This window comes from Symphalangus syndactylus, chromosome 2 (assembly GCF_028878055.3).
Source record: "Symphalangus syndactylus isolate Jambi chromosome 2, NHGRI_mSymSyn1-v2.1_pri, whole genome shotgun sequence".
In the NCBI taxonomy this organism is placed as follows: Eukaryota; Metazoa; Chordata; class Mammalia; order Primates; family Hylobatidae; genus Symphalangus; species Symphalangus syndactylus.
The window spans coordinates 12784601-12810418 of record NC_072424.2 but is presented as its reverse complement, the minus strand read 5'-3'; the positions used below and the strand labels follow the sequence as shown (position 1 = coordinate 12810418).

Here is a 25818-nt window from a genome sequence, read left to right as displayed (position 1 = left end):
CAACTGTAATCCCAGCAAATTGGGAGGCTAAGGTGGGCGGATCATTTGAGGTCAGGAGTTTGAGACCAGCCTGGCCAACATGGCGAAACTCCATCTCTACTAAAAATACAAAAATTAGGCCAGGCATGGTGGCTCACGCCTGTAATCCCAGGACTTTGGGAGGCCGAGGAGGGCGGATCACGAGGTCAGGAGATTGAGACCATCCTGGCTAACATAGTGAAACCCTGTCTCTACGAAAAATACAAAAAATTAGCCAGGCCTGGTGGCGGGTGCCTGTAATCCCAGCTACTTGGGAGGCTGAGGCAGGAGAATGGCATGAACCCCAGAGGTGGAGCTTGCAGTGAGCGGAGATCGCACCATTGCACTCCAGCCTGGGCAACAGAGTGAGACTCTGTCTCAAAAAAAAAAAAATACAAAAATTAGCTGGGCATGGTGGCACGCACCTGTAATCCCAGATACTCAGGAGGCTGAGGCAGGAGAATTGCCTGAAAAGGCAGAGATTGCAGTGAGCCCATATTGTGCCACTGCACTCCAGCCTGGGTGACAGAGCGAGACTTCACCAAAAAAACAAAAAAAAACCCAACATGACCATAAAACCAAGTCACAAAATGTTTGCACCATGCAAGAAAGGCAACTAGACACAACAATACCCAAGGAAGCCAAGTGGGTGGAGAAAAATAACAAGCTATAGAAATAAGTAAAATCGTTATCAGGCAGAATCAAGTATTACACCCACAAACAAAAGCCAGATAGAGACCTTAGAAATTAAAATGTTGCTTGGTTACAAGAAAACCTTGACAGATTGGCTAAATAGCAGAATGGATCATTGAAGAGCCACTTAGTAAGCTGGAAGATGAAGTTCGGGAATTCTCCCAGAAACCTGTGCAAATAGATAAGTAGACAAAAAATATAAAGGAATGCTTGAGAGCTGAGGAAGATAGAGCCAGGTATTTAAGTAGCCATCTAAGACACATTCTCAAAGAAAATAGAGGAGAGAAAATAATCAGAGATATAACTGAAAAAAAACTCTATCGCTAAAAGAAAACTGAAAATAAACAATACTGAAAGTGAAATGCCCTACCTAATTCCCAAGTGTGCATATTACGTAAATGTCAGACATGATTAGCTAATTAAGAAGCTAGATATAATCTAATTTTATAGCCAACACACACACACACACACACACACACGTAAAACTGTGAAATCTGAATAAGGCTTGTGGATTGTAACAATATGAATTTCCTGGTTATGATATTTGTGGCACACAGAATTCTAAGATGACCTTCAATGAAACTCACTCTTGTATAATCCCCTGCCCTTGAGTGTGGCAGCACCTGTGAATATGATGCTGTATCAATCCCATGATTATGTTATGTTACATGGCAAAAGGGATTTTTCAGATGAATTAAGGTCTCAACTCAACCTTAAAATATAAAGGTTATCCTGGTTGGGTCAAGCCCAATCAGGTGATCCCCTTAAAAAGGGCACCGATCTCTTTCTGGTGAAAGAGATTGCAAAACGTGAAAGGCATTCCACTAGAGGTTTTCCATTGCTGGGATTGGAGATGGAGGGGGCCATGTAGGAAGGAGCTGAGAAGGCCCCTGGCTAACAGCAAATGAGGAAGCAGGAAATCTCAATCCTCCAACCACAAGGAACTGAACTGTGCCACAACCACACAAACATGAAAGAGAACCCTCGGCCTCTGATGAGAGTGCACCTCGATTTTAGCCTGTAAGACCTTGAGCAGAAGACCTCACCACGTGCACCCAGACTTCTGGCCTGCAGAGCTGTGTGTTAAATGGTGTTTTTATAAGCCACTAAATTTGTAGTCACTTGTTACACAGTACTATAGTTTTAATATTTTCCCTCCAAAATTCATGTTAACACTTAATCTCCAATGTGACAGCATTGAGAGGTGGGACCTTTTAGAGGTGATTGGGTTATAAGGGCTCTGTTCTTATGAATGGATTCATCCATTCGTGGATTCATGGTTAATAGGTTATCATGGAAGGGGGACTGGTGCCTTGATAATAAGAGAAAGAAAGACCTGAGAAAGCACACTGGCATGCCCAACCTCCTCTCCATGGGCTATCCTATTCACCCTGGGGACTCTTCAGAGAGTCCTCACCAGCAAGACAGCCTTCACCAGATGCAGCCCCTTGGCTCTGGACTTCTCAGCCTCCATAACTGTAAGAAATAAATTTCTTTTCCTTATAAATTACACTTGTAGTTTATAATTTTAAATTATCATTCCAGATATCCTATCCTAAGCAACAGAAAATGGACTAACATGCACAGCAATAGAAAATGAATATTCTATTTTACCAGAGTTATGCCAGATATTAGCATTGGAGAAAACTGGGTAAAAAATAGGCAGAATCTTTCTGTAGAATTTTTTTGCAACTTTCTATGGCCCTATAATTATTCCCTCTAAAAAAAAATTATGTAAAAGGGAGACTGTGTATTCTTGTCAAATACATGTAAAACAGTGACAGAAATTGACTATGTGTTAAGCCTCAAGAACATTTAAAAATTTTCAGTAAGCAGAAATCATACAAATCTTAATCACTGACCACAATGCAGAAATTAATTAATAAAATACTGACAATGAAAAATAACAACAAAAGAAAAAATCAAATACACTTCTTAATAACTATTGAATTAAGAAAGAAAACAGACCAGGAGCAGAGGCTCACACCGATAATCCCAGTATTTGAGGAGGCCCAGGTGGGAAGATCACCTGAGCTCAGGAGTTTGAGACCATCTGGGCAACATGGTGAAACCCTGTCTCCACAAAAAATACAATATAGCCAGCCATGGTGGTGTGCACCTATAGTTCCAGCTACTTGGGAGGCTGAGGGGGGAGGATCACTTGAACCCTGGAGGTCAAAGTTGCAGTGAGACATGATTATGCCACTGCACACCAGCCTGGGCAACAGAGTGAGACCCTGTCTCAAGACCAACAAAACAAAATAAAACAAAAAATGAAAAGAAAGAAAACAACTGCAAGCTATTTAAAAATGGACAATAACAAGAGCACCATGATGTGTCTATGTATAGTGGCATTCTGAGGGAGTAGCCTTAACTACATTTACAAGAAAACAGGAAAGACTGGAAATAATTGAGTTATGTTTTCACCTTGAGAAGCCAGAAAAAGAAAATCAAAATAAGCTCAAGAAAGGAATTAGTAAACATGAAAGCATACATTAACGAGATCAAAAGCAAACAACAGCAACAAAAATGTAGAGTTGGTAAACAGAGCAAAGGCATGTAAACATTCAAAATGTCAAAGGACAGGATGTGACTTTAAGAGCCTCAAAAAAGAGAAGTGTATTAAAACACCAACATTTTACAAATCCATGTAAAACAAATGGTTTCCTCTAAAAATAAAAATGATCAAAATTAGAAAAAGAAAAAAAATGGAAGTACCATACAGACCAATCTCCATAAAAATAAATGGAAAAGACATGCCAAGATTTGCACCCGAAGACAGCCCCAGGTCCAGGAGCTTTCCTGGCAAATTCTATAGGTATTTGCAATTTATATAAGCGGTGTCAGAAGACAGAAAAGGAGAGAAAGCTGCCTTCAACTGAAAGCTAAAATAATAATTGCAGAAGTTTAAAAACTAAACGACTGCAAGTAAGATAATTGCATATCGAATTCTGAATGTATCAAAAGCATAATACCTCATAACAACTAGAGTTTGTCCCAAGAATGCTAGAATGGCTGAAGTTTAGAAAATCCATTGATATACCTTATTATATTAACAGATTAATATAGAAAAACATAAGATTATCTCAATAAAGACCAGAACATCATTTGCTATAATGTCACTCCAGACGTACAACCATAGCACGAACTCAGAATTATTTGATAAGCTCAAGCAAAGGAAGTCCTCAGCAAGACATGAAATCCTGAAGCCATTAAATAAAAACTTCATTCATTTTACTGTGTTAAAATATGCAGGGCTTTTATATGATGTGTACCACACCAAAGCAAGACGTTAACAGTAGGGGAAACTGTGGAGATAAGCAGGAGAGTGGGTATACAGGAACTCTGAACTTTCCATTCAATTTTTCTGTAAACCTAAAACTGCTCTAAGAAATAAAGTTTATAAGCAAAGAGGAACAAAAAACAACAAATTAGATAAAACACTTGAAATACATTTGACACAGAGGAGGTTCCAAGATGGCTGAATAGGAACAGCTCCAGTCTGCAGCTCCCAACATGAGTGATGCAGAAGATGGGTGATTTCTACATTTCCAACGGAGTTACTGGGTTCATCTCACTGGGGCTTGTCAGACAGTGGGTGCAGCCCACAGAGCAGGGTGGGGCATCGCCTCACCCAGGAAGCACAAGGGGTCAGGGAATTCCCTTTCCTAGCAAAGGGAAGCCATGAGAGATGGTACCTGGAAAATCGGGACACTCCCACCATAATACTGCACTTTTCCAATGGCCTTAGCAAACAGCACACCAGGAGATTATATCCCGCTCCTGGCTCAGAGGGTCCCACACCCACAGAGCCTCGGTCACTGCTAGCACAGCAGTCTGAGATCGAACTGCAAGGCGGCAGTGAGGCTGGGGGAGGGGCGTCTGCCATTGCTGAGGCTTGAGTAGGTAAACAAAGCATCGGGAAGCTCAAACTGAGTGGAGCCCACCACAGCTCAAGGAGGCCAGCCTGCCTCTGTAGACTTCACCTCTGGGGGCAGGGCAGGGCATAGCCAAACAAAAGGCAGCAGAAACTTCTGCAGACTTAAACATCCCTGTCTGACAGCTTTGAAGAGAGCAGTGGTTCTCCCAGCATGGAGTTTGAGATCTGAGAACAGACAGACTGCCTCCTCAAGTGGGTTCCTGACCCGTGAGTAGCCTCACTGGGAGACACCTACCAGTAGGGGCTGACCGACATCTCATACAGCCGGGTGCCCCTCTGAGACAAAGCTTCCAGAGGAAGGATCAGGCAACAACATTTGCCATTCTGCAATATTTGCTGTTCTGCAGCCTCCGCTGGTGATACCCAGGCAAACAGGGTCTGGAGTGGACCTCCAGCAAACTCCAACAGACCTGCAGCTGAGGGTCCTGACTGTTAGAAGGAAAACTAACAAACAGAAAGAACATCCACGACAAAACCCTATCTGTATGTCACCATCATCAAAGACCAAAGGTAGACAAAACCACAAAGATGGGGAGAAACCAGAGCAGAAAAGCTGAAAATTCTAAAAATCAAAGTGCCTCTTCTCCTCCAAAGGAATGCAGCTCCTCGGCAGCAATGGAACAAAGCTGGACGGAGAATGACTTTGACAAGTTGAGAGAAGAAGGCTTCAGACGATCAGTAATAAACTTCTCCGAGCTAAAGGAGGATGTTCGAACCCATCGCAAAGAAGCTAAAAACCTTGAAAAAAGATTAGATGAATGGCTAACTAGATTTAATAAACAGAGTAGAGAAGTCCTTAAATGACCTGATGGAGCTGAAAACCATGGCACGAGAACTACATGACGCATGCACAAGCTTCAGTAACCAATTCGATCAACTGGAAGAAAGAGTATCAGTGATTGAAGATCAAATGAATGAAATGAAGCAAGAATAGAAGTTTAGAGAAAAAAGAGTAAAAAGAAATGGAAAAAGCCTCCAAGAAATATGGGACTATGTGAAAAGAACAAATCTATGTCTGATTGGTGTACCTGAAAGAGATGGGGAGAATGGAACCAACTTGGAAAACACTCTTCAGGATATTATCCATGAGAACTTCCCCAACCTAGCGAGGCAGGCCAACATTCAAATTCAGGAAATGCAGAGAACGCCACAAAGATACTCCTTGAGAAGAGCAACTCCAAGACATATAATTGTCAGATTCACGGAAGTCGAAATAAAGGAAAAAATGTTAAGGGCAACCAGAGAGAAATGTTGGATTACCCACAAAGGGAAGCCCATCAGACTAACAGCTGATCTCTCAGCAGAAACTCTACAAGCCAGAAGAGAGTGGGGGGCCAATATTCAACATTCTTAAAGAATTTTCAACACAGAATTTCACATCCAGCCAAACTAAGCTTCATAAGTGAAGGAGAAATAAAATCCTTTACAGACAAACAAATGCTGAGAGATTTTGTCACCACCAGGCCTGCCTTACAAGAGCTCCTGAAGGAAGCACTAAACATGGAAAGAACAACCGGTACCAGCCACTGCAAAAACATGTCAAATTGTAAAGACCATCAATGCTAGGAAGAAACTGCATCAACTAATGAGCAAACTAACCAGCAAACATCATAGTGACAGGATCAAATTCACACATAACAATATTAACTTTAAATGTAAATGGGCTAGCTGCTCCAATTAAAAGACACAGACTGGCAAACTGGATAAAGAGTCAAGACCCATCAGTGTGCTGTATTCAGGAGACCCATCTCATGTGCAGAGACGCACATAGGCTCAAAATAAAGGGATGAAGGAAGATCTACCAAGCAAATAGAAAACAAAAAAAAGCAGGGGTTGCAATCCTAGTCTCTGATAAAACAGACTTTAAACCAACAAAGATCAAAAGAGACAAAGAAGGCCATTACATAATGGTAAAGGGATCAATTTATCAAGAAGAGCTAACTATCCTAAATATATATGCACCCAATACAGGAGCACCCAGATTCATAAAGCAAGTCCTTAGAGACCTACTAAAAAGACTAAGACTCCCACACAATAATAAGGGAGACTTTAACACCCCACTATCAACATTAGACAGATCAAAGAGACAGAAAGTTAACAAGGATACCCAGGAATTGAACTCAGCTCTGCACCAAGCGGACCTAATAGACATCTACAGAACTCTCCACCCCAAATCAACAGAATATACATTCTTCTCAGCACCACATCACACTTATTCCAAAATTGACCACATAGTTGGAAGTAAAGCTCTCCTCAGCAAATGTAAAAGAACAGAAATTATAACAAACTGTCTCTCAGACCACAGTGCAATCAAACTAGAACTCAAGATTAAGAAACTCACTCAAAACTGCTCAACTACATGGAAACTGAACAACCTGCTCCTGAATGACTACTGGGTACATAATGAAATGAAGGCTGAAATAAAGATGTTCTTTGAAACCAGTGAGAACAAAGACACATCATACCAGAATCTCTGGGGCACATTTAAAGCAGTGTGTAGAGGGAAATTTATAGCACTAAATGCCCACAAGAGAAAGCAGGAAAGATCTGAAATCGATACCCTAACATCACAATTAAAAGAACTAGAGAAGCAAGAGCAAACACATTAAAAAGCTAGTAGAAGGGGCAAGAAATAACTAAGATCAGAGCAGAACTGAAGGAGATAGAGACACAAAAAACCCTTCAAAAAAATCAATGAATCCAGGAGCTGGCTTTTTGAAAAGATCAACAAAATTGATAGACCACTAGCAAGACTAATAAAGAAAAAAAGAGAGAAGAATCAAATAGATGCAATAAAAAATGATCAAGGGGATATCACCACTGATCCCACAGAAATACAAACTGCCATCAGAGAATACTACAAACACCTCTACGCAAATAAACTAGAAAATCTAGAAGAAATGGATAAGCTCCTGGACACATACACCCTCCCAAGACTAAGCCAAGAAGAATTTGAATCCCTGAATAGACCAGTAACAGGTTCTGAAATTGAGGCAATAATTAATAGCTTACCACCAAAAAAAGTCCAGGACCAGATGGATTCACAGCCGAATTCTACCAGAGGTACAAGGAGGAGCTGGTACCATTCCTTCTGAAACAATTCCAATCAATAGAAAAAGAGGGAATCTTCCCTAACTCATTTTATGAGGCCAACATCATCATGATACCAAAGCCTGGCAGAGACACAACAAAAAAAGAGAATTTTAGACCAATATCCCTGATGAACATTGATGCAAAAATCCTCAATAAAATACTGGCAAACCGAATCCAGCAGCACATCAAAAAGCCTATCCACCATGACCAAGTTGGCTTCATCCGTGGGATGCAAGGCTGGTTCAACATATGCAAATCAATAAACGTAATCCATCATATAAACAGAACCAAAGACAAAAACCACATGATTATCTCAATAGATGCAGAAAAGGCCTTCAACAAAATTCAACAACCCTTCATGCTGAAAACTCCCAATAAACTAGGTATTGATGTGACATATCTCAAAATAATAAGAGCTATTTATGACAAACCCACAGCCCATATTATACTGAAAGGGCAAAAACTGGAAGCATTTCCTTTGAAAACTGGCACAAGACAGGGATGCCCTCTCTCACCACTCCTATTCAACATAGTGTTGGAAGTTCTGACCAGGGCAATCAGGCAGGAGAAAGACATAAAGGGTATTCAGTTAGGAAAAGAGGAAGTCAAATTGTCCCTGTTCGCAGATGACATGATTTTATATTTAGAAAACCCCATCGTCTCAGCCCCAAATCTCCTTAGGCTGATAAGCAACTTCAGCAAAATCTCAGGATACAAAATCAATGTGCAAAAATCCCAAGCATTCCTTTACACCAATAACAGACAAACAGTGAGCCAAATCATGACTGACCTCCCATTCACAATTGCTTCAAAGAGAATAAAATACCTAGGAATCCAACTTACAAGGTATTTGTGAAGGAACTCTTCAAAGAGAACTACAAACCACTGCTTAACGAAATAGAAGAGGACACAAACAAATGGAAGAACATTCCATGCTCATGGATAGGAAGAATCAATATCGTGAAAATGGCCATACTGCCCAAGGTAATTTATAGATTCAATGCCATCCCCATCAAGCTACCAATGACTTTCTTCACGGAATTGGAAAAAAACTACTTTAAAGTTCATATGGAACCAAAAAAGAGCCTACATTGCCAAGACAATCCTAAGCAAAAGAAGAAAGCTGGAGGCATCATGCTACCTGACTTTGAACTATACTACAAGTAAGCAAAACAGCATGGTACTGGTACCAAAACAGAGATATAGACCAATGGAACAGAATAGAGCCCTCGGAAATAATACCACACATCTACAACCATCTGATCTTTGACAAACCTGACAAAAACAAGAAATGGGGAAAGGATTCCCTATTTAATAAATGGTGATAGGAAAACTGCCTAGCCATATGTAGAAAGCTGAAAATGGATCCCTTCCTTACACCTGATACAAAAATTAATTCAAGATGGATTAAAGACTTAAATATTAGACCTAAAACCATAAAAACCCTAGAAGAAAACCTAGGCAATACCATTCAGGCCATAGGCATGGGCAAGGACTTCATGACTAAAACACCAAAAGCAATGGCAACAAAAGCCAAAATTGACAAATGGGATCTAATCAAACTAAAGAGCTTCTGCACAACAAACGAAACTACCATCAGAGTGAAGAGGCAACCTACAAAACGGGAGAAAATTTTTACAATCTACCCATCTGACAAAGGGCTAATATCCAGATTCTACAAAGAGCTTAAAGAAATTTACAAGAAAAAAATCAAACAACCCCATCAAAAAGTGGGCAAAGGATATGAACAGACACTTCTCAAAGGAAGACATTTATGCAGCCAACAGACACATGAGAAAATGCTCATTGTCACTGGCCGTCAGAAAAATGCAAATAAAAACCACAATGAGATACCATCTCACACCAGTTAGAATGGCGATCATTAAAAAGTCAGGAAACAACAGGTGCCAGAGAGGATGTGGAGAAATAGGAACACTTTTACACTGTTGGTGGGACTGTAAACTAGTTCAACCATTGTGGAAGATAGTGTGGCGATTTTCCTCAAGGATGTAGAACTAGAAATACCATTTGACCCAGCCATCCCATTACTGGGCATATACCCAAAGGATTATAAATCATGCTGCTGTAAAGACATATGCACACGTATGTTTACTGCAGCACTATTCACAATAGCAAAGACTTGGAACCAACCCAAATGTCCATCAATGACAGACTAGATTAAGAAAATGTGGTGCATATACACCATGGAATACTATGCAGCCATAAAAAGGATAAGCTCATGTCCTTTGTAGGAACATGGATGAAGCTGGAAACCATCATTCTGAGCAAACTATCGCAAGGACAGAAAACCAAACACTGCATGTTCTCACTCATAGGTGGGAATTGAACAATGAGAACACCTGGACACAGGGTGGGGAACATCACATGCCAGGGCCTGTCATGGGGTGGGGGGAGGGGGGAGGGATAGCATTAGGAGATATACCTGATATAAATGACGAGTTAACGGGTGCAGCACACCAACATGGCACATACATACATATGTAACAAACCTGCACGTTATGCACATGTACCCTAGAACTTAAAGTATAATAATAGTAATAATAAAAATTAAAAAAAAAGAAATATATTTGACACAAAGGCTTAACACCTTAATATAAAAAGAAATCAGGACCAAGCATGGTGGCTTATGCCTCTAATCCCAGCACAGGAGGACCGCTTGAGGCCAGGAGTTCGAGACCAGCCTGGGCAACATGGCTAGATCCCATCTCTACAAAAAAAAAATTTAAAAATTAGTTGAGTGTGGTGGCATGCTCCTGTAGTTCTCACTACGTAGGAGAATCACTTGAGACTAAGAGTTTGAGGCTGCAGTGAGCTATGATGGCACCACTGCACTCCAGCCTGGGCAATAGAGCTAGATCCTGTCTCTTAAAAAGAAAAGAAAAAGAAAATGAGGATATATACTCTCTGTAATAATATTCCAATTGTATCAGAGGTCCTATCCAGTGCAATAAGATGGGAAAAATACAAATGTTGGAAATGACATAAAAGAATTATCACTTTTATGAATGATATAATTTTCCATTTAGAAAAATCCAGAAGAGAATCAACTGAAACATTATTAGAACTTTCTTTTTATTTTATAGAATATTTATTTATTTATTTTTAGAAGTTTAGCCAGGTCGCCAAGTAGTAGATTCATATATAGAAATCAATAGCTTTCTCATGCATCTGCCAAAACCAATCTAAAAGTGCAACTAAAACATTCAAAATACCCATAGAATATCAAAATAGCCAATAGAATATCAAAATATACAGGAATAAACATGAAAAAGAAACACATCAGACCCATGTGAGGAAAATTATAAACTTTACTGAAGGACATAAAGTAAATTCAAACAAAGGGGAAGATACAGTATAAAGGTGTTGGTTTTCCCATAAATTAAAAGCTAAATTTGGGGAAATGCCTATCACATTGGCAATGTTATTTTTGTTGTTGTTTGTTTACTTTACAAGCTTATTCTAAAATTCATGTATGTAAAAAATTCAAGATAAACAAGAAAACGGTGGTATGGAATGATGGGGACTTTGCTCAGTCTATAGAAAGGAAATAGAGGAGGCCACTGCATGGGAAAAGATACTCAACTTCACTAACGATTAGAGAAATGCAAAATAAGAAAATAACAAGGTACCTTTTTTCCCCTTAAATATCCTTAAATATTTAAATGATAATGTGAGAGAGGATAAAACAGAACTTCACAGATACTGTTGGTAGGAGTTCAATTGGTCTTTTTCAAAGCCAATGCATTATTTCTCAACACTTTGTGCATTACTGTCAACCAAGCACTAACAAAGCAACTTTTCACAGTCTGCCTACTCCAGAGGTGCAGGGAAACATGTATCCAGAGAGGCTGATCAAGCATGTTCATGTACTACTGTGTCTAACAGCGAAAACACTAGAAATGATTCAAATGTGTATTAAGATAATGTTTTAAAACAGAGTGAATTTGTATTTGGGAATATAGGCAGCGATTTTTTAAAAAATCAGTCTATTCTTATAACACTGCAAGAATTCCAAGACACATTATTAAGTATCAAAAGAAAGCTGTAGAAGGCCAGGCACGGTGGCTCATGCCTGTAATCCCAGCACTTTGGGAGACCGAGGTGGGAGGATCACTTGGGACCAGGAATTCAAGACCAGCCTGGCCAAGAAGGTGAGACCTCATCTCTACTAAAAATATAAAAATTAGCCCAGCGTGGTGGTGCACACCTGTAATCCCAGCTACTGGGAAGGCTGAGGCAGAAGAATCGCTTGAACCCAGGAGGCAGAGGTTGCAACGAGTCAAGAATGTGCCACTGCACTCCAGCCTGGGAGACAGAGACTCTGTCTGAAAACAAAACAATACAAAAGTTGTAGAACATTTTGCAATGTGTAAAATAGTAATGTTGAAAATGTTATGTGTTATGCACATGTATATGATTGTAAATGAAGATTAAAAACAAGTAGTTAACTTACTTCTGACGACATACAGGATTGGAGATGTGGTGAAATCAAGGAGGACTTTTGTTTCCTCTGTGTGGTTTGAAATTTCAGAATGAAAATGTGACCGTATATTAAGGATGTACTTTTTAAAACTCCCCAAAAGTAAATGTGGCCATCTGAAAAGTTTATTTACACATGCGTATGCCATCACATATTTATTTCACAAGGATTTGAAAGTTTTTTGACCTTATAAAAATCGTAAAAGTACTTTAAAAATTAAATAGTAGTGTTGGATCAAAAAACATATACTTTTAGGATGTCCGATGAAATACCAGTATTACAAAATCCATCAAAAATCTTCTGGGAGGATTAGGACTCCAGTGAAGAAAAAACCTTTTTGTCAACAGTGAACCTTACTTTGGGCTTCTTTTTCAAATCCTCTGTATAGCTTCGCTCAGGAAGAAATGTCAAAGTGTTCCATATCTCTTTATAGCATCGTGGAAAGCGTCTGAAGCTTGAGACCACCATGGCTTCTTTATACACATATGATATTTGGTTATTTGAAAAGCCATCAAGACAAGATGGAACATAGTCACATGCCCAGAGATTAAAATTTCTTGAAACCTGTTGCCTCTTGTCTGGAGAGATCTTCTTACGTCCCAGGCCCTGGAGAGAATTACAAGATTAGAAGGAAAATATTCAAGGTCACATAGTTCTTTCTTTTTGAGACAGAGTCTTGCTCTGTCGCCCAGGCCAGAGTTAAGTGGCTCGATCTCAGCTCACTGCAACCTCTGCCTCCCGGGTTCAAGCAATTCTCATGCCTTAGCCTCCTGAGTAGCTGGAACTACAGGTGGACGCCACCACGCCTGGCTAAGTTTTTGTATTTTTAGTAGAGACGGGGTTTTGCCATGTTGCCCAGGTTGGTCTTGAACTCCTAAGCTCAGGCAATCTGCCCGCCTCAGCCTCCCAAAGTGCTAGGATTACACGCATGAGCCACTGTGCCCAGCCTCAGTCACATAGTTCTGAGGTCTTTTCTTAAATCAGTTACTTGACATGTATATGTTTAAATGCACACTATGACGACTGTCTCAAGGTTTCCTTGAACAACCTGTTGAAGTTTATGAATTGACACTCACAAAACCCTGGCAGCGTTCTGTTATTGTCCTCACAGTCTTCTGGTGCCACCAAAGGGCCTGGGCTTTTAGAGACATGGAAGGCAGAACCAGAGAGAATCCAGCCAGAAACAGACTGTTAGCCAGCCTCAACCCTAGGGACCCAGGTAGGTTCCCTTCACCCAACACCCCCGACCCTCCCTGCTCCCCAGCACTGAGCTGCCCCCCAGCACTCAGTGGGACCAACGATGACTCTTTCTCTGAAACGTCTGAGGAGGCCGAATTCTTTCCCAACCCTAAGGGCTCCCCTGAAGGACCCGGCACCTTTGGGTCCTGGCCCACAGGCTTCCTCATTCACTCTCAGCACCTTACGTGTGAACCCGATAATTACTGTGTACTCAAAATTGTGCATTCTGTTCGTTCACAACTAGATGAAAACTAAGAAAGAAAACACTATACTGACATGAGTGACTGAGAGGAAATGGACATTACATTACATAGACTTCACATCAGTAAAGTCATTACATTACATAGACTTCACATCAGTAAAGTGAGGTTTCTATGATGCTCAGTGTCAGATTCGCAGCAGCAGATGCAAGCCACATTCCAATTAGAGTAATTTGAGGACAGTCTATAAAGGGACTGTCTACATACATGTGGGTATGTGTAGGGACACCCCAAGGCGCTGTTCAATGGCTCCAGAACTGAGAGGACTGGGGAGGAATGTACTCCACATAGATCAGCCCCCAGAACCAGAGTAGGGAGAAGAGGAGAGTGGCACTGGAGGGACAAGTGTATGATGCAGGGCACAATGTCCAAGTCGGCTTCTAAAGAATGACTTGAGGATACTCCAGCAAATTGAAAAACAAGTAAAAGAAAGGCATGATGAGAATAGGGGAAACAGCTTCAAGGAAAGTAACAAGTAAAATTTATGATGAAATCTAAATGCTTGCTAATAATGTGACTATGAAATGTATTGAATTGTACAAATTCACAAAATGGAAAGGAGGGAGGGAAACAGAAAGAAAAGAATCTGCAACTGAAATTCCAGGATTTCAACTTGATTAGGGAAATCAGGGCCACATCTTTGAGCTCCCAGCTGAAGTCCAGGAATGGCACCTACAGGGCTTGGGGGAATACAACCTGGCCACCAACACAGCAGCCCTGGAACAGGAAGTGAGTGAGATAAAGCATGCTGGAAGACTTACCTTATTCTTGGGGAAAAGCTATAGTTATTAATTTTTATACATAGAGTAATATAGTGTTAATATAATTATTAAATATTTATACTTGAGGGCAAGTACTCGTAGAATATCAATAGAAGTCAGAGTGAGCAAATAAATTCAATCAATCTAGCAAAGTCAGGAGAGGAAGAAAAAAAGAAAAATATAAGCATAATAAATAGGAAATATAAAAGTGAGATGGCAGAAATAAAACCAAAAGCATAAATTGTCATAATAATGTGAATGGGCTAAATTCTCACATAAAGAAATAGATTCTTGGATTTTTTTTTTAAACTCTGCTGCATTCTATTTATAATAGAAGACAAATGCAAACCAAAATGACTACAAATTATGGAGACAAAGGAATGGGCCATAACATAAAGAACAAACATTAGCAAAAAGAGAGTAATAGTGACAATGCTAGTATCATAATGTAGATAGAATTTATGGCTAAAGGCATTAAAGCATATAAAGAGAAACACTTCATATTGATAAATGGCAAAAGCCACCATGAAAATAAAACAACAAAAATTTTTGATGCAGAAAGATATGGTATTAAACTATATAAGGCAAAAAAACTTTAAAAACTCAAGAATAATCTTAGAAGCAGAAATTGACAAATCAATACAAAAATTAAGACAAGGATATGAAAGATTTAAATAATTCACAGTCCTAAATTAATAAATATAAAGAACTTTGTAACCAACAGGGGGGAATATATATTATTTGTAAACAGCCACGACACACTTGTTAAAGTTAATCACACACAAGACAACAAAGATAATCTCGTAATTCAAAAAGTGAGAATCTTAGATTATACTGAAATTTACCATAACCCATAAAACTAGATATTAGCAATGAATACATTATTTCTAAAATTTTTAACCATATAGATAATTCAAAACATTCTTCCAATATTTTTAGGAAAAGGAAAAATTAAAAATTAAATCATAGGCTATTTGAAAGGAAATAATAATGAGACCTTAATTGGAAAAACCTTTGGGATATAGTCAAACCAATAATCTAAAGACTATTTATAGTTTTAATAAATTATTAACAAAAACAATTGCAAGTATGTGAACTAAACATTCAACTGAAAAAAAAAATTTTAAAGGAACAACAAAATAAGACTATTTCGATAGATGTTATACCATACATTTGAAATGAATTAGATAAATTTTAGACAAATACGTATCAGCAAAATCTACCCAAGAAGAGATAGAAAGTTTGAATAGATTAATAATCAAGAAAGAAAGAAAAAGTAATAAAAAACTTACTCTAAAAAATATATCAAACCCAAGTTATTTCATAGGCAAATTCTGTCTAACCTTCATTAAACTGAAAATCCAAATGTTATATAAGCTATTCCAGAACAGAGAGAAAGTTGGAAAGCTTCCAAGGCTTTCTAGAAGACTATCATAACCTTGGCAAAATACAAGTGGTACAATCCTGTTTATATCATTAACAAATATACATTTATATATGTACATTTGTGTGTGAATTGGAAAAATTCTCAAATTTTACCCACAAAACCATTACTAGCAGTGAATCATCAAGGTCAGATTGTGGGGAAGGAAAATAAGGGTGTGAATTTATTTTTAATTTTATACGATTCTGTATCATTTCAGTTTTTTAAAGGACGTATGTTGCTTTGGTTATTTAAAAAACAATATTAAGCACTCCATTTACAGAGGCAGTCAAAGTGGGTATTCTGGTTCTGTTTTCAACATTCTGCCAGAAGAAAACCAGATTTTTGGGGTTAAGGCACTTCTATTTAGTTAAGACATTGTAGTCTAGAAGAAAGAGGGATTTGGGGCAAGTTGTTTAACTTTACTGGATCTCAATTTGCTCATCTCTAAATTGAGATGATAAGTGTAATTAGCCTGTAGGATCGTTGTGAAGACTGAATACAATAATACGAGATGTTGGTATATGGTAGATGCTTTATAAATGGTGAGCCATTAATAACATCTTCATCATCATGGACTTTCAGGTTCCATGAGGATTTGCAGATATCGCTTGATACAGCTTTCTACCTAATAGGTTTCCCTGTGCTGTGCAGTCTGGTAGCCGCTAGCCACATGTAGCCATTGGGCACTTGAAATGTGAGTTGTCTACGTTGAGATGTTACGTAAGTGTAAAACACAAACCGTATTTTAAAGACTTGGTTTGGAAGGAAGAATGTAAAATGTCTCATTAATTTTTTATACTGATTACATGTTGAATGGACAATTTGGAGAATTATTGGGCTAAATAAATTATTTTTGTTTGCTTGAGATAGGATCTCACTCTGACACCCAGGCTGGAGGGCAGTGTTCGTGATCATAGCTCACAGCAGCCTTGAACTCCTGGGCTCAAGTGAACCTCCTGCCTCAATCTTCTGAGTAGCTGGGACAACAGGCATGCACCACTACACCTGGTTAATTTTTTAATGTTTTGTAGACACGGGGTCTTACTATGTAGCCCAGGCTGGTCTCAAGCTCCTGACCTCAAGTGATCCTCCCACCTCAGCCTCCCAAAGTGCTAGGATTTCAGGGGTGAGCCACTGCTCCCAGCCAATAAAATATATTATTAAAGTAAATTTCACTTGTTTCTTTGTACGTAATGTAACCACTAAAACATTTAAAATTATGCATACAGTTTACACTACATTTCTATCACATAGTGCTGTGTGAACCATCATTGCATCAGACTTCATGTTCTCCAGTAAAGGGGAACTCACCACCTGTAGAGAAAAGGCAACTCCAGTTACGAGGAAATCCTTCTTTGTATTATGTAAGCTCCTCCTCCTTCTGACCTTTCCTCGTGGATCCTGGCTCTGCCATCCAGAGACACGCATAGCAGTCCCTCCTTCCCATGGCAGATCCTCACAAGAAAGCTCGCAAAAGAGACAATTTATGGGAAGGCACTTGGAGAAGGATGAAGCACACATACACCTAGGCAGAACACTGGTGTAGATCTTGAAAGCGGCGTGCAATTCTGAGAGCTTTGTTCATTTTTTTTTATCTGTTATGAGTCTTAAGACCTCGCTTTGTTTTGACCTTGTTCCAGTTTTGAGGCCAGTCCTCTATCTTCAACACACTCCAGAAAATCAAGATCCTTTGTGTTGTTCCCTGTTTTATTAATAATTTGGAAAGAAATACTCACGGAGTCAAGGTAGCATCCAGAGTTCTCCAAACTGTGCCGATTGTCATGCACGGAGAACGGGAACTGGTTATTCACTGCTTGCTGGAAAAGTGGGATGGAAGAGAAAGGGCACACATTAGAACCCTGCATGCTTTCAGAACTGGGATCGGGTGATGTGGAAGGAAGATGGATGAGGCAAAGCGACCTCTAAGAAAGACAATGAAACCTGGCCCTGGAGATGGAGCAGACACAGGACGGGGAGGGTATCCTCGTGCTCATCAGCGCGGGGCTTTGAAACCCCACCCTATTTCCAGCTTCCTGAAAGTCATAAAAAATTCTCTTTCAAAATACCTTATTTGGATGCAAGGACGGAAAAGTGTACAGGCTCATGGAGCCAAAAACTGGGAAGGACTTTTGAGGCCATGTAGACCAACTCTGTCATCTGGCCAGTAAGGGCCCCAGGAGATGACAGCCCTGGCCCAAGGCCTCGGGGGGACCCTGGCAGGTATGAAATGGACCCTAGCTTCTCCTTTGTGCCACTGCAGGGCGTTGGAGTTGCTCAGGAATTGGCCAGGGAGGCAGGAGGTACGTGTTCATGAGCTGTGGGCTGGAAGGGGATGTTGCTTCTTGTTCATGGAGGAGCCTAACTTGATTGTCCATAGCAGGAAGTAGTTGCTGCTGGACAGCCCCAGGGTATGGGGTGGGGATACTACCAACGCTTAGGGGTCCAAGGATAGTAAATGCGCAGTTTCTTACAAGGAATAATTTTTTGGCCCAACGTGCCAGCTGTGCTGCCCCTGGGAGGTCCACAGGAGCACATGGCTGTGGCCAGTGTTCAGGACTCACCTTCTCCCGGACTTTGTATATGGGCGGCAGCTTCACCTCTGCTTGCTGAGGCAAGTGTGGGCTCTGGGGCTCTTTTGATGTAGCACTGGTGATGGATTCTGGTGTCTTTTGCGTTAGCCCGATGTGAGGGAACTGGAAGAACAGCACACGCCTTGATTAAAACCAGACACATCTGAATCTACAAGCCAAGTATCAGGTCTTCCTTTGTTCAGTGATTAAAATGCAATTTGGGTGCTTTTGGCATGCAATGGAAATGGCATAATTTTTGTAATTTTCAAGTATTCTTTCCAAGACAAAAAACACTGTAATGGCCCAGAGCCATCACTGCCGGTTGTTTCAAGTTACAGAGGCCACCCCTGCTGAGCTGGAGCCTGGAAATGTTTCCATAGCCTGGTAAGGAGGGTGTGGTCCTCAGTGAGTGGGCAGACACATTCTGAGAAGACAGAAATGTGTTATTTGAGATCCTTCCTGTGGTCAGGGAGCTCCCAGTACTGAGGACCTAGGAGCCAACCCACGTTTATGGAGATGAGCCAACCTCCAGCAATGTAGGGTATGAGGTGGCCCTAAGACCACGGGAAGGGGAGGAACAGAGAGTCCCAAGTGATTCTCCACTGGAAATGTGGGATGGTAGAGGGGAGGTAACGTCTAGGAGGGAAAAAGAGCGGGTAGAAGCGTGTGAAGCAAGAAAAATGAGGACAATGAGGATTATCTAGAATGTGTCCTTGCAATCTCCCAACAAAAGCCTGGGAAGGAAACAAGACTGGGCAGAAGGGGGTAGTCCCAACAAGGGCCTCTGTTGACCCGGCTGGGAGCTCTGGACATTGGGTGGCCAGAGTTGGGGAGACGGGACCCAGTCTCTGTGCACCAAGCAATGAGGCATTGGATTTATTCCTGGGCTACCCCCAGAAGAGGGCGTGACCCTAGGGAGGCAGCTCTCTTCAGCCAACAGATCTGTAGGTGTGGGCAGTGAGGGCCATGCTCCCAGCAGCCGGAGTGATGAGTCTTTCATTCCTGAAAGGGGATGTGGCTGGCTCTTATGGCGAGAGAAACTCACCCCAATATTATTTGAATGGCACCTCTTAAAAGCCACCCCAACAAAGTGAGCTCTGAAGCGGGACTCTCTAGGGGGAAATGAATGGAAATTAAAAAGATAAGACCCAATTCAATGAAAATTCCCATAAAGGGAGAAGGAAGCATAATGTGGTTGGATCAGAGGCTGGACATTCAGAGGTCCTGAGTCCAGCCCCAGCTCTCTCTCCTATCTCCTAGGTGAGCCTGATGAGAGAGACTAAACTTTCTCAAGCCTCGGTTTCCCTATCTGTAAAATGGGAATAAAAATACCTACCTGATATGGTAGATTTGATGCAAAGAGGAAATGTACACACTCCATTAGTGTGAATAGTTTGCAAATGTTTTTGGCTGAATAGCAATCACATTTTCATTATCCATTCATCAACTGATGAACACTTACGTTGATTCTGTGTCTTTGCTATTGTGAATAGTGCTGCAATAAACATGCAAGTGCAGGTATCCCTCAGATATATTGACTTTTTTTTTTAGTAGATACTCAGTAGTAGCATTGCTGGATCATATGGTAATTTCTCTTTTTAGTGTTTTGAGAAATCTCCATACTATTTTCCATAGTGGCTCTACTAGTTTACATTTCCACCAAAAGTGTGTGAGAGTTCCCTTTTCTCCCCATCCTCGCCAACATCTGTTATTTTTTGTCTTTTTAGTAATAGCTATTCTGACTGGGATAAGATGATATCTCATTGTGGTTTTTATTTGCATTCCCCTGATGATTAGTGATGTTCATCATGTTTTCATAGGCCTGTTTCCCATTTGTATGTCTTCTTTTTAAAATTTTTTAAATTTTTTGTGTGTACATAATAGCTGTATATATTTATGGGGTACGTAAGATATTTTGATACAGGCATACAGTGTGTAATGATCACATCAGGGTAAATGGAGGATCCATCACCTCCAGCATTTATCATTTCTTTGTGTTACAAACAATCCAATTATACTTTTAGTTTAAAATGTACAATAGATTATTATTGACTGTAGTCACCCTGTCATGCTATCAGCTGCTAGATCTTATTCATTCTAACCATATTTTTGTACCATTTTCCATCCCCACTTCCCTCACCGCTACCTTTCCTAGCCTCTGATAACCATCATTCTACTCTCTCTGAGTTCAACTGTTTTAATATTCAGCTTCCACAAAGGGGTGAGAACATGCGAAAAGTTTGTCTTTCTGTGCCTGGCTGATTTTACTTAGCAACATGTCCTCCAGTTCCATTTACATTGTTGCAAATGACAGAATCTCGTTCATTTTTATGGCTGAATAGTACTTCATTTTGTATGTGTACCACATTTCTTTATCCATTCATCTACTAATAGACATTTAGGTTGCTTCCAAATCTTGGCTATTGCGAATAGTGCTGTAACAAACATGGGAGTGCAGGTATCTCCTCAGTATACTGATTTCCTTTCTTTTGGGTATATACCTAGCAGTGGGATTGCCGAATCACATGGTAGTTCTACTTTTAGTTTTTTGAGGAACCTCTATAATATTTTCCATAGTGCCTAATGTGGTTTGGCTCTAATATGGTTGTCCCCATGCAAATAATCTTGAATTAGAATCCCCAAATGTCAGAAGAGGCGCCTGGTGGGAGGTGATTGGATCATGAGGGTGGATATCCCCCTTGCTGTTTTCATGATAGTGAGTGAGTTCTCATGAGATCTGATGGTTTAAAAGTGTGGCACATCCCCCTTTGCTCACTGTCTCTCCTGCCACCACGTAAGATGTGCCTTGCTTCCCTTTTGCCTTCCGCCATGATTGTAAGTTTCCTGAGGCCTCCCCAGCCATGCAGAACTGTGAATCGATTAAACCTCTTTTCTTTATAAATTACCAGTCTCAGGTAGTTCTTTATAGCAGTGTGAAAACAGACTAATACAGTGGCTGTACTAATGTATATTTCCACCAGCAGTGTACAGGTGTTCTCTTTTCTTGATATCCTCACCAGCATTTGTGATTGCCTGTCTTTAGGATAAAAGCCATTTTAACTGGGGTGAGATGATATCTCATTGTAGCTTGGATTTCCATTTATCTGATGATCAATGATGTTGAGCACCTTTTCATATACCTGTTTGCCATTTGTATGTCTTCTTTTGAGAAATGTCTGTTCATGTCCTTTGCCCACTTTTTAATAGAATTACTTGGTTTTTTGGTTGTTGTTATTGTTGTTTACTGTTGAGTTGTTTGAGTTCCCTGTATATTCTGGATATTAGTCCCTGTCAGATGAATGGTTTGCAAATATTTTCTCCCATTCAACAGATTGTCTATTTATTCTTTTGATTGTTTCCTTTGCTGTGCGGAAGCTTTTTGATTTAATATAGTTCCATTTGTCTATTTTCATTTTTGTTGTTTATGCCTTGGAGATCTTAGTCATAAATTTTTTGTCTAAACCAAGGTTCAGAAGAGTTTTCTCTAGGTTTTCTTCTAGTGTTTTTTACAGTTTCAGATCTTATATTTAAGTCTTCAATTCATTTCGAGTTGATTTTTTTATATGGTGAGATTTAGGGGTCCAGTTTCATTCTTCTGCATGTGGCTATCCAATTCTTTCAGTGCCATTTATTGAACAGGGTGCTGCTTCCCTAAGTTCATATTGGCTTTGTCAAAGATCAGTTTTCTGGGTTCTCTATTCTGTTGCATTGGTTTGTGTGTTTAATTTTATACAAATGCCATGCTGTTTTGGTCACCATAGTCTTGTAATAAGTGATGCCTCCAGCTTTGTTCGTTTTTCTCAGGATTTCTTTGGTTATTCTGGCTCTTTTTTTTTTCCGTATGAATTTTAAGATTGTTTTTTCTAATTCTGTGAAGAATGACATTGGTATTTTGATGGAGGTTGCATTGAACCTGTAGATTGCTTTAAGCAATATGGTCATTTTAATGATATGTCTTCCAACCCAGGAGCATGGGATATTTTTCCATTTGTTTGTGTCATCTTTAATTTCTTTCATCAGTGCTTTATAGTTTTTCTTATAGAGATATTTTACCTCCTTGGTTAAATTTATTCTTATATATTTTTGTAGCTATTATAAATGAAATTGCCTTCTTGATTTCCTTCTTAGCTAGATCATTGCTGATATATATAAAAGCTACTGCTTTTTGTACGTTGATTTTGTATCCTGCAACTTTACTGATATTTATCAAACCTAAGTGGGGTTTTTTTGGTAGAGTCTTTAGGTTTTTCTAGATATAATATCATATCATCAGCAAAAAGAGACAGTTTCACTTCTTCTTTTCCAATTTGGATGCCTTTTATTTCTTTCTCTTGACTGATTGCTCTGGCTAGGACTTCTAGTACTATGTTGAATAGGAATGGTGAAAGTGAGAATCCTTGTCTTGTTCCAGTTCTTAGAGCAAAGGCATTCAACTTTACTCCATTCAGTATGATGTTAGCTGTGGGTTGGCTGTATATGGTCTTTATTATTTTGAGTTATGTTCCTTCTATGCCTAGTTTGTTGAGAGTGTTTATCATAAAGGGATGTTGAATTTTATCAAATGCTTTTTCTGTGTCTACTGAGATAATCATACGGTTTTTGTCCTTCATTTTGTTGGTGTGATGTGTCATGTTTATTGATTTCTGTGTGTTGAAGCATCCTTGCGTCCCTGGTATAAATCCCACTTGATCATGGTATATTTTCTTTTTGATGTGCTGTTGCATTTAGTTTGCTGGTATTTTGTTGAGAAATTCTGTATTTGTGTTCATTGAGGATATTGGCTGTAGTTTTCTCCCCTCCCCCACCGCCCCACACCCCCCAGCCTTAAATAGCTGTTTATTGGCAGTGTGCTGGAAAGGGTGATGGAGTTAGCATTCACAGACGACACCACACACCACTGTCACGAGGGAGGCAAGAGCACGGACAAGCCAACCTGGAGCCCCGAGGAGGAGGCCCTCTCTTCAAGAGAGTGTGGGAGGGTGTGGGGCCTGGAGTGTTGGGGACAGCCTGGGAACACCTCCGCTTAGTAGGCGTGGTTAGAGATGAAGAGGGACTCCCTGGCAGCAGCCCGGGCCTGACTGCTCGGGCTGTACTTTCCTTGACAGGCCAGGCTCTTGGCCAGGGCTCGCTTGACGTACTCCTCCTGCGCAGCCTTCAGGTTCTCCTTCTTCCTGCCCCAGGCCTTCAGGGTAGAGGCTTGCGGGGCTCCGCCATAGGAGAAGGTCACAGGGGGCACTTGTTAATGGCGTTCAGGTTGATGGATGCCTCCTCCTCACTCTGGCCTCCAGACAGGAAGGTGATCCCAGGGAAAGCGGGGGGCACTGTGTGGCACAGCGTTGTGACAGTCGCCATGGCAATTTCCTCTTGAGAAAATTTCTGGGTGCAGGCATGGCCTGGGTGACCATGTTGGGGTTCAGCAAGGTAGATATGTTCCAGGTAGATATGTTGATCACTCAGAGCCTTGTAGACAGCAGTCAGCACCTTCTCGGTCACATACTGGCAGCACTTCAAGTCATGGTGCCCATCAGGGAGGACCTCAGGCTCCGCAACGGGCACAGTGCCATTCTGCTAGCAGATGCTGGCATAATGGGCCAGGACGTTGGCATTTTCCATGATGGCAAAGGCTGAGGGAGTGTGTTCCCCAATCTTCAGAACACAATGCCACTCGGCGAAGTCAGCTCCATCCTTCTTGTACTGGGCACAGCCCTCAGACAGCTCATACAACCCTTGGGTGGGTGGTCTCGCCATTTGTCCCTGCGCGGGGGACCACGCCCTTGTCTACCTTGATGCCCACAACACCGCCCTTGGATATGATAACTTGGGGGAAGGGATGCCCATCATCCTTCTTCTGGTAGAGTGTCTGGTGGAAGAGAATGACGTCCCCAGTGCAGGGGTTCACGCAGTCGTCAGCTGTCAGCAGCAGCTGGCGGTAGAAGCGCCGGTCCTCTTCGGTGTTCTCGGCCCCAAGGGACTGCAGCCGCTTGGCAGTGCTCCCAGTGGACTCATCTGCAGCCAGGATGCCCTTGCCCGGTGCCACGATGCGGTGGAACGATGTCAGACAGCTCCTTCTTCTGCTCCAGGGTCAATGCTGGGTATTGGTAGGGCATGGTGCTGGTGGTGGCAAGTTCCAGTGCTTCAGAGGAAATTTCTTCCTTGGAAATCCAGATGGAGGCCCTTGGTTGTCAAGAGAAATAAATCTTTGGCCAGGGATCTCCAAATAACTGAGAGTCTGTGGATGGAGTGTGGGTGGGGCATCCCTGCATACCCTGTAGTTCTTTTTTTGTTGTGTCTATCTCTGGTTTTGGTATCAGTGTGATGCTAGTTGGCCTCATAGAATGAATTAAGGAGAATTCCCTCCTCTTTAATATTTTGAAATAGTTTCAAGACAATTGGTATTTGGGTTTTGTTTGGTAAAATTCAGCTGCGAATCCAACTAGTTCTGGACTTTTCTTTGTTGGGAGATTTTTTTTTTTTTAATTACTAATTCAGTCTCACTATTCAGTATTGCTCTGTTCAGATTTTCATTCCTTCCTGATTCAATCTTGGTAGGTTGCATGTTTTCAGGAATTTATTTATTTCCTCTGGGTTTCCCAGTTTGTCAGCATATAGTTGTTCACAGTAGTCTCCAATGATCTTTTATATTTCTGTGGTCTTACTTGTAATGTCTCCTCTTTCATTTCTGATTTTGTTTATTTGGGTTTTCTCTTTTGTGGCTAGTCTAGCAAGGAGTTTATCAATTTTGTTTTTCTTTTTTAAAGAATCGACTTTTAATTTCATTGATTCTTTGTATTTTCTTTTAGTCTCTATTTCATTTAGATCTGGCTCTGGTCTTTATTATTTCTTTTCTTCTTCTAATGTTGGGTTTGGTTTATTTTTGCTTTTCTAGTTCCTTGGGGTGCATTGTTGATAATTTATGTAATCTTTCTACCATTTTTGATATAGGTATTTATTGCTATAAATTTTCCTCTGCTTGGCCGGGCACGGTGGCTTACTCCTGTAATCCCAGCACTTTGGGAGGCTGAGGCAGGTGGATCACCTGAGGTCAGGAGTTCAAGACCAGCCTGGCCAACATGGTGAAATCCCATCTCTACTGAAAATACAAAAGTTGCCAGGTGCAGTGGCTCATGCCTGTAATCCCAACACTTTGGGAGGCCGAGGCAGGTGGATCACGACGTCAAGAAATCGACACCATCTTGGCCAATATGGTGAAACCCCGTCTCTACTAAAAATACAAAAATCAGCTGGGTGTGGTGGAGCACGCCTGTAGTCCCAGCTACTCAGGAGGCTGAGTCAGGAGAATTGCTTGAACCCGGGAGG

At 40.7% G+C, this 25818-nt stretch overlaps 1 protein-coding gene and 1 pseudogene across 2 annotated transcripts in view; both read right to left on the bottom strand.

Moving 5' to 3' along the window:
- The window catches only part of TEX36 (testis expressed 36), a 99800-nt gene that overhangs the window by 61181 nt on the left and 12801 nt on the right, over nt 1-25818 (bottom strand). Inside the window, exons 2-4 of one of the 2 annotated variants that reach the window (XM_055245998.2) lie at nt 18493-18624; nt 17668-17748; nt 12357-12851 (exon numbers count right to left, since the gene is read on the bottom strand). In XM_055245998.2, the coding sequence (XP_055101973.1) occupies nt 12555-12851; nt 17668-17748; nt 18493-18624 (510 nt within the window). In that variant the 3' untranslated portion in view covers nt 12357-12554. Of the gene's footprint in view, nt 1-12356; nt 12852-17667; nt 17749-18492; nt 18625-25818 lie in introns of those variants that run through there. The other variant, XM_055246003.2, reaches the window with a different exon arrangement.
- LOC129464543 (fructose-bisphosphate aldolase A-like) lies at nt 23330-24698 on the bottom strand (annotated as a pseudogene).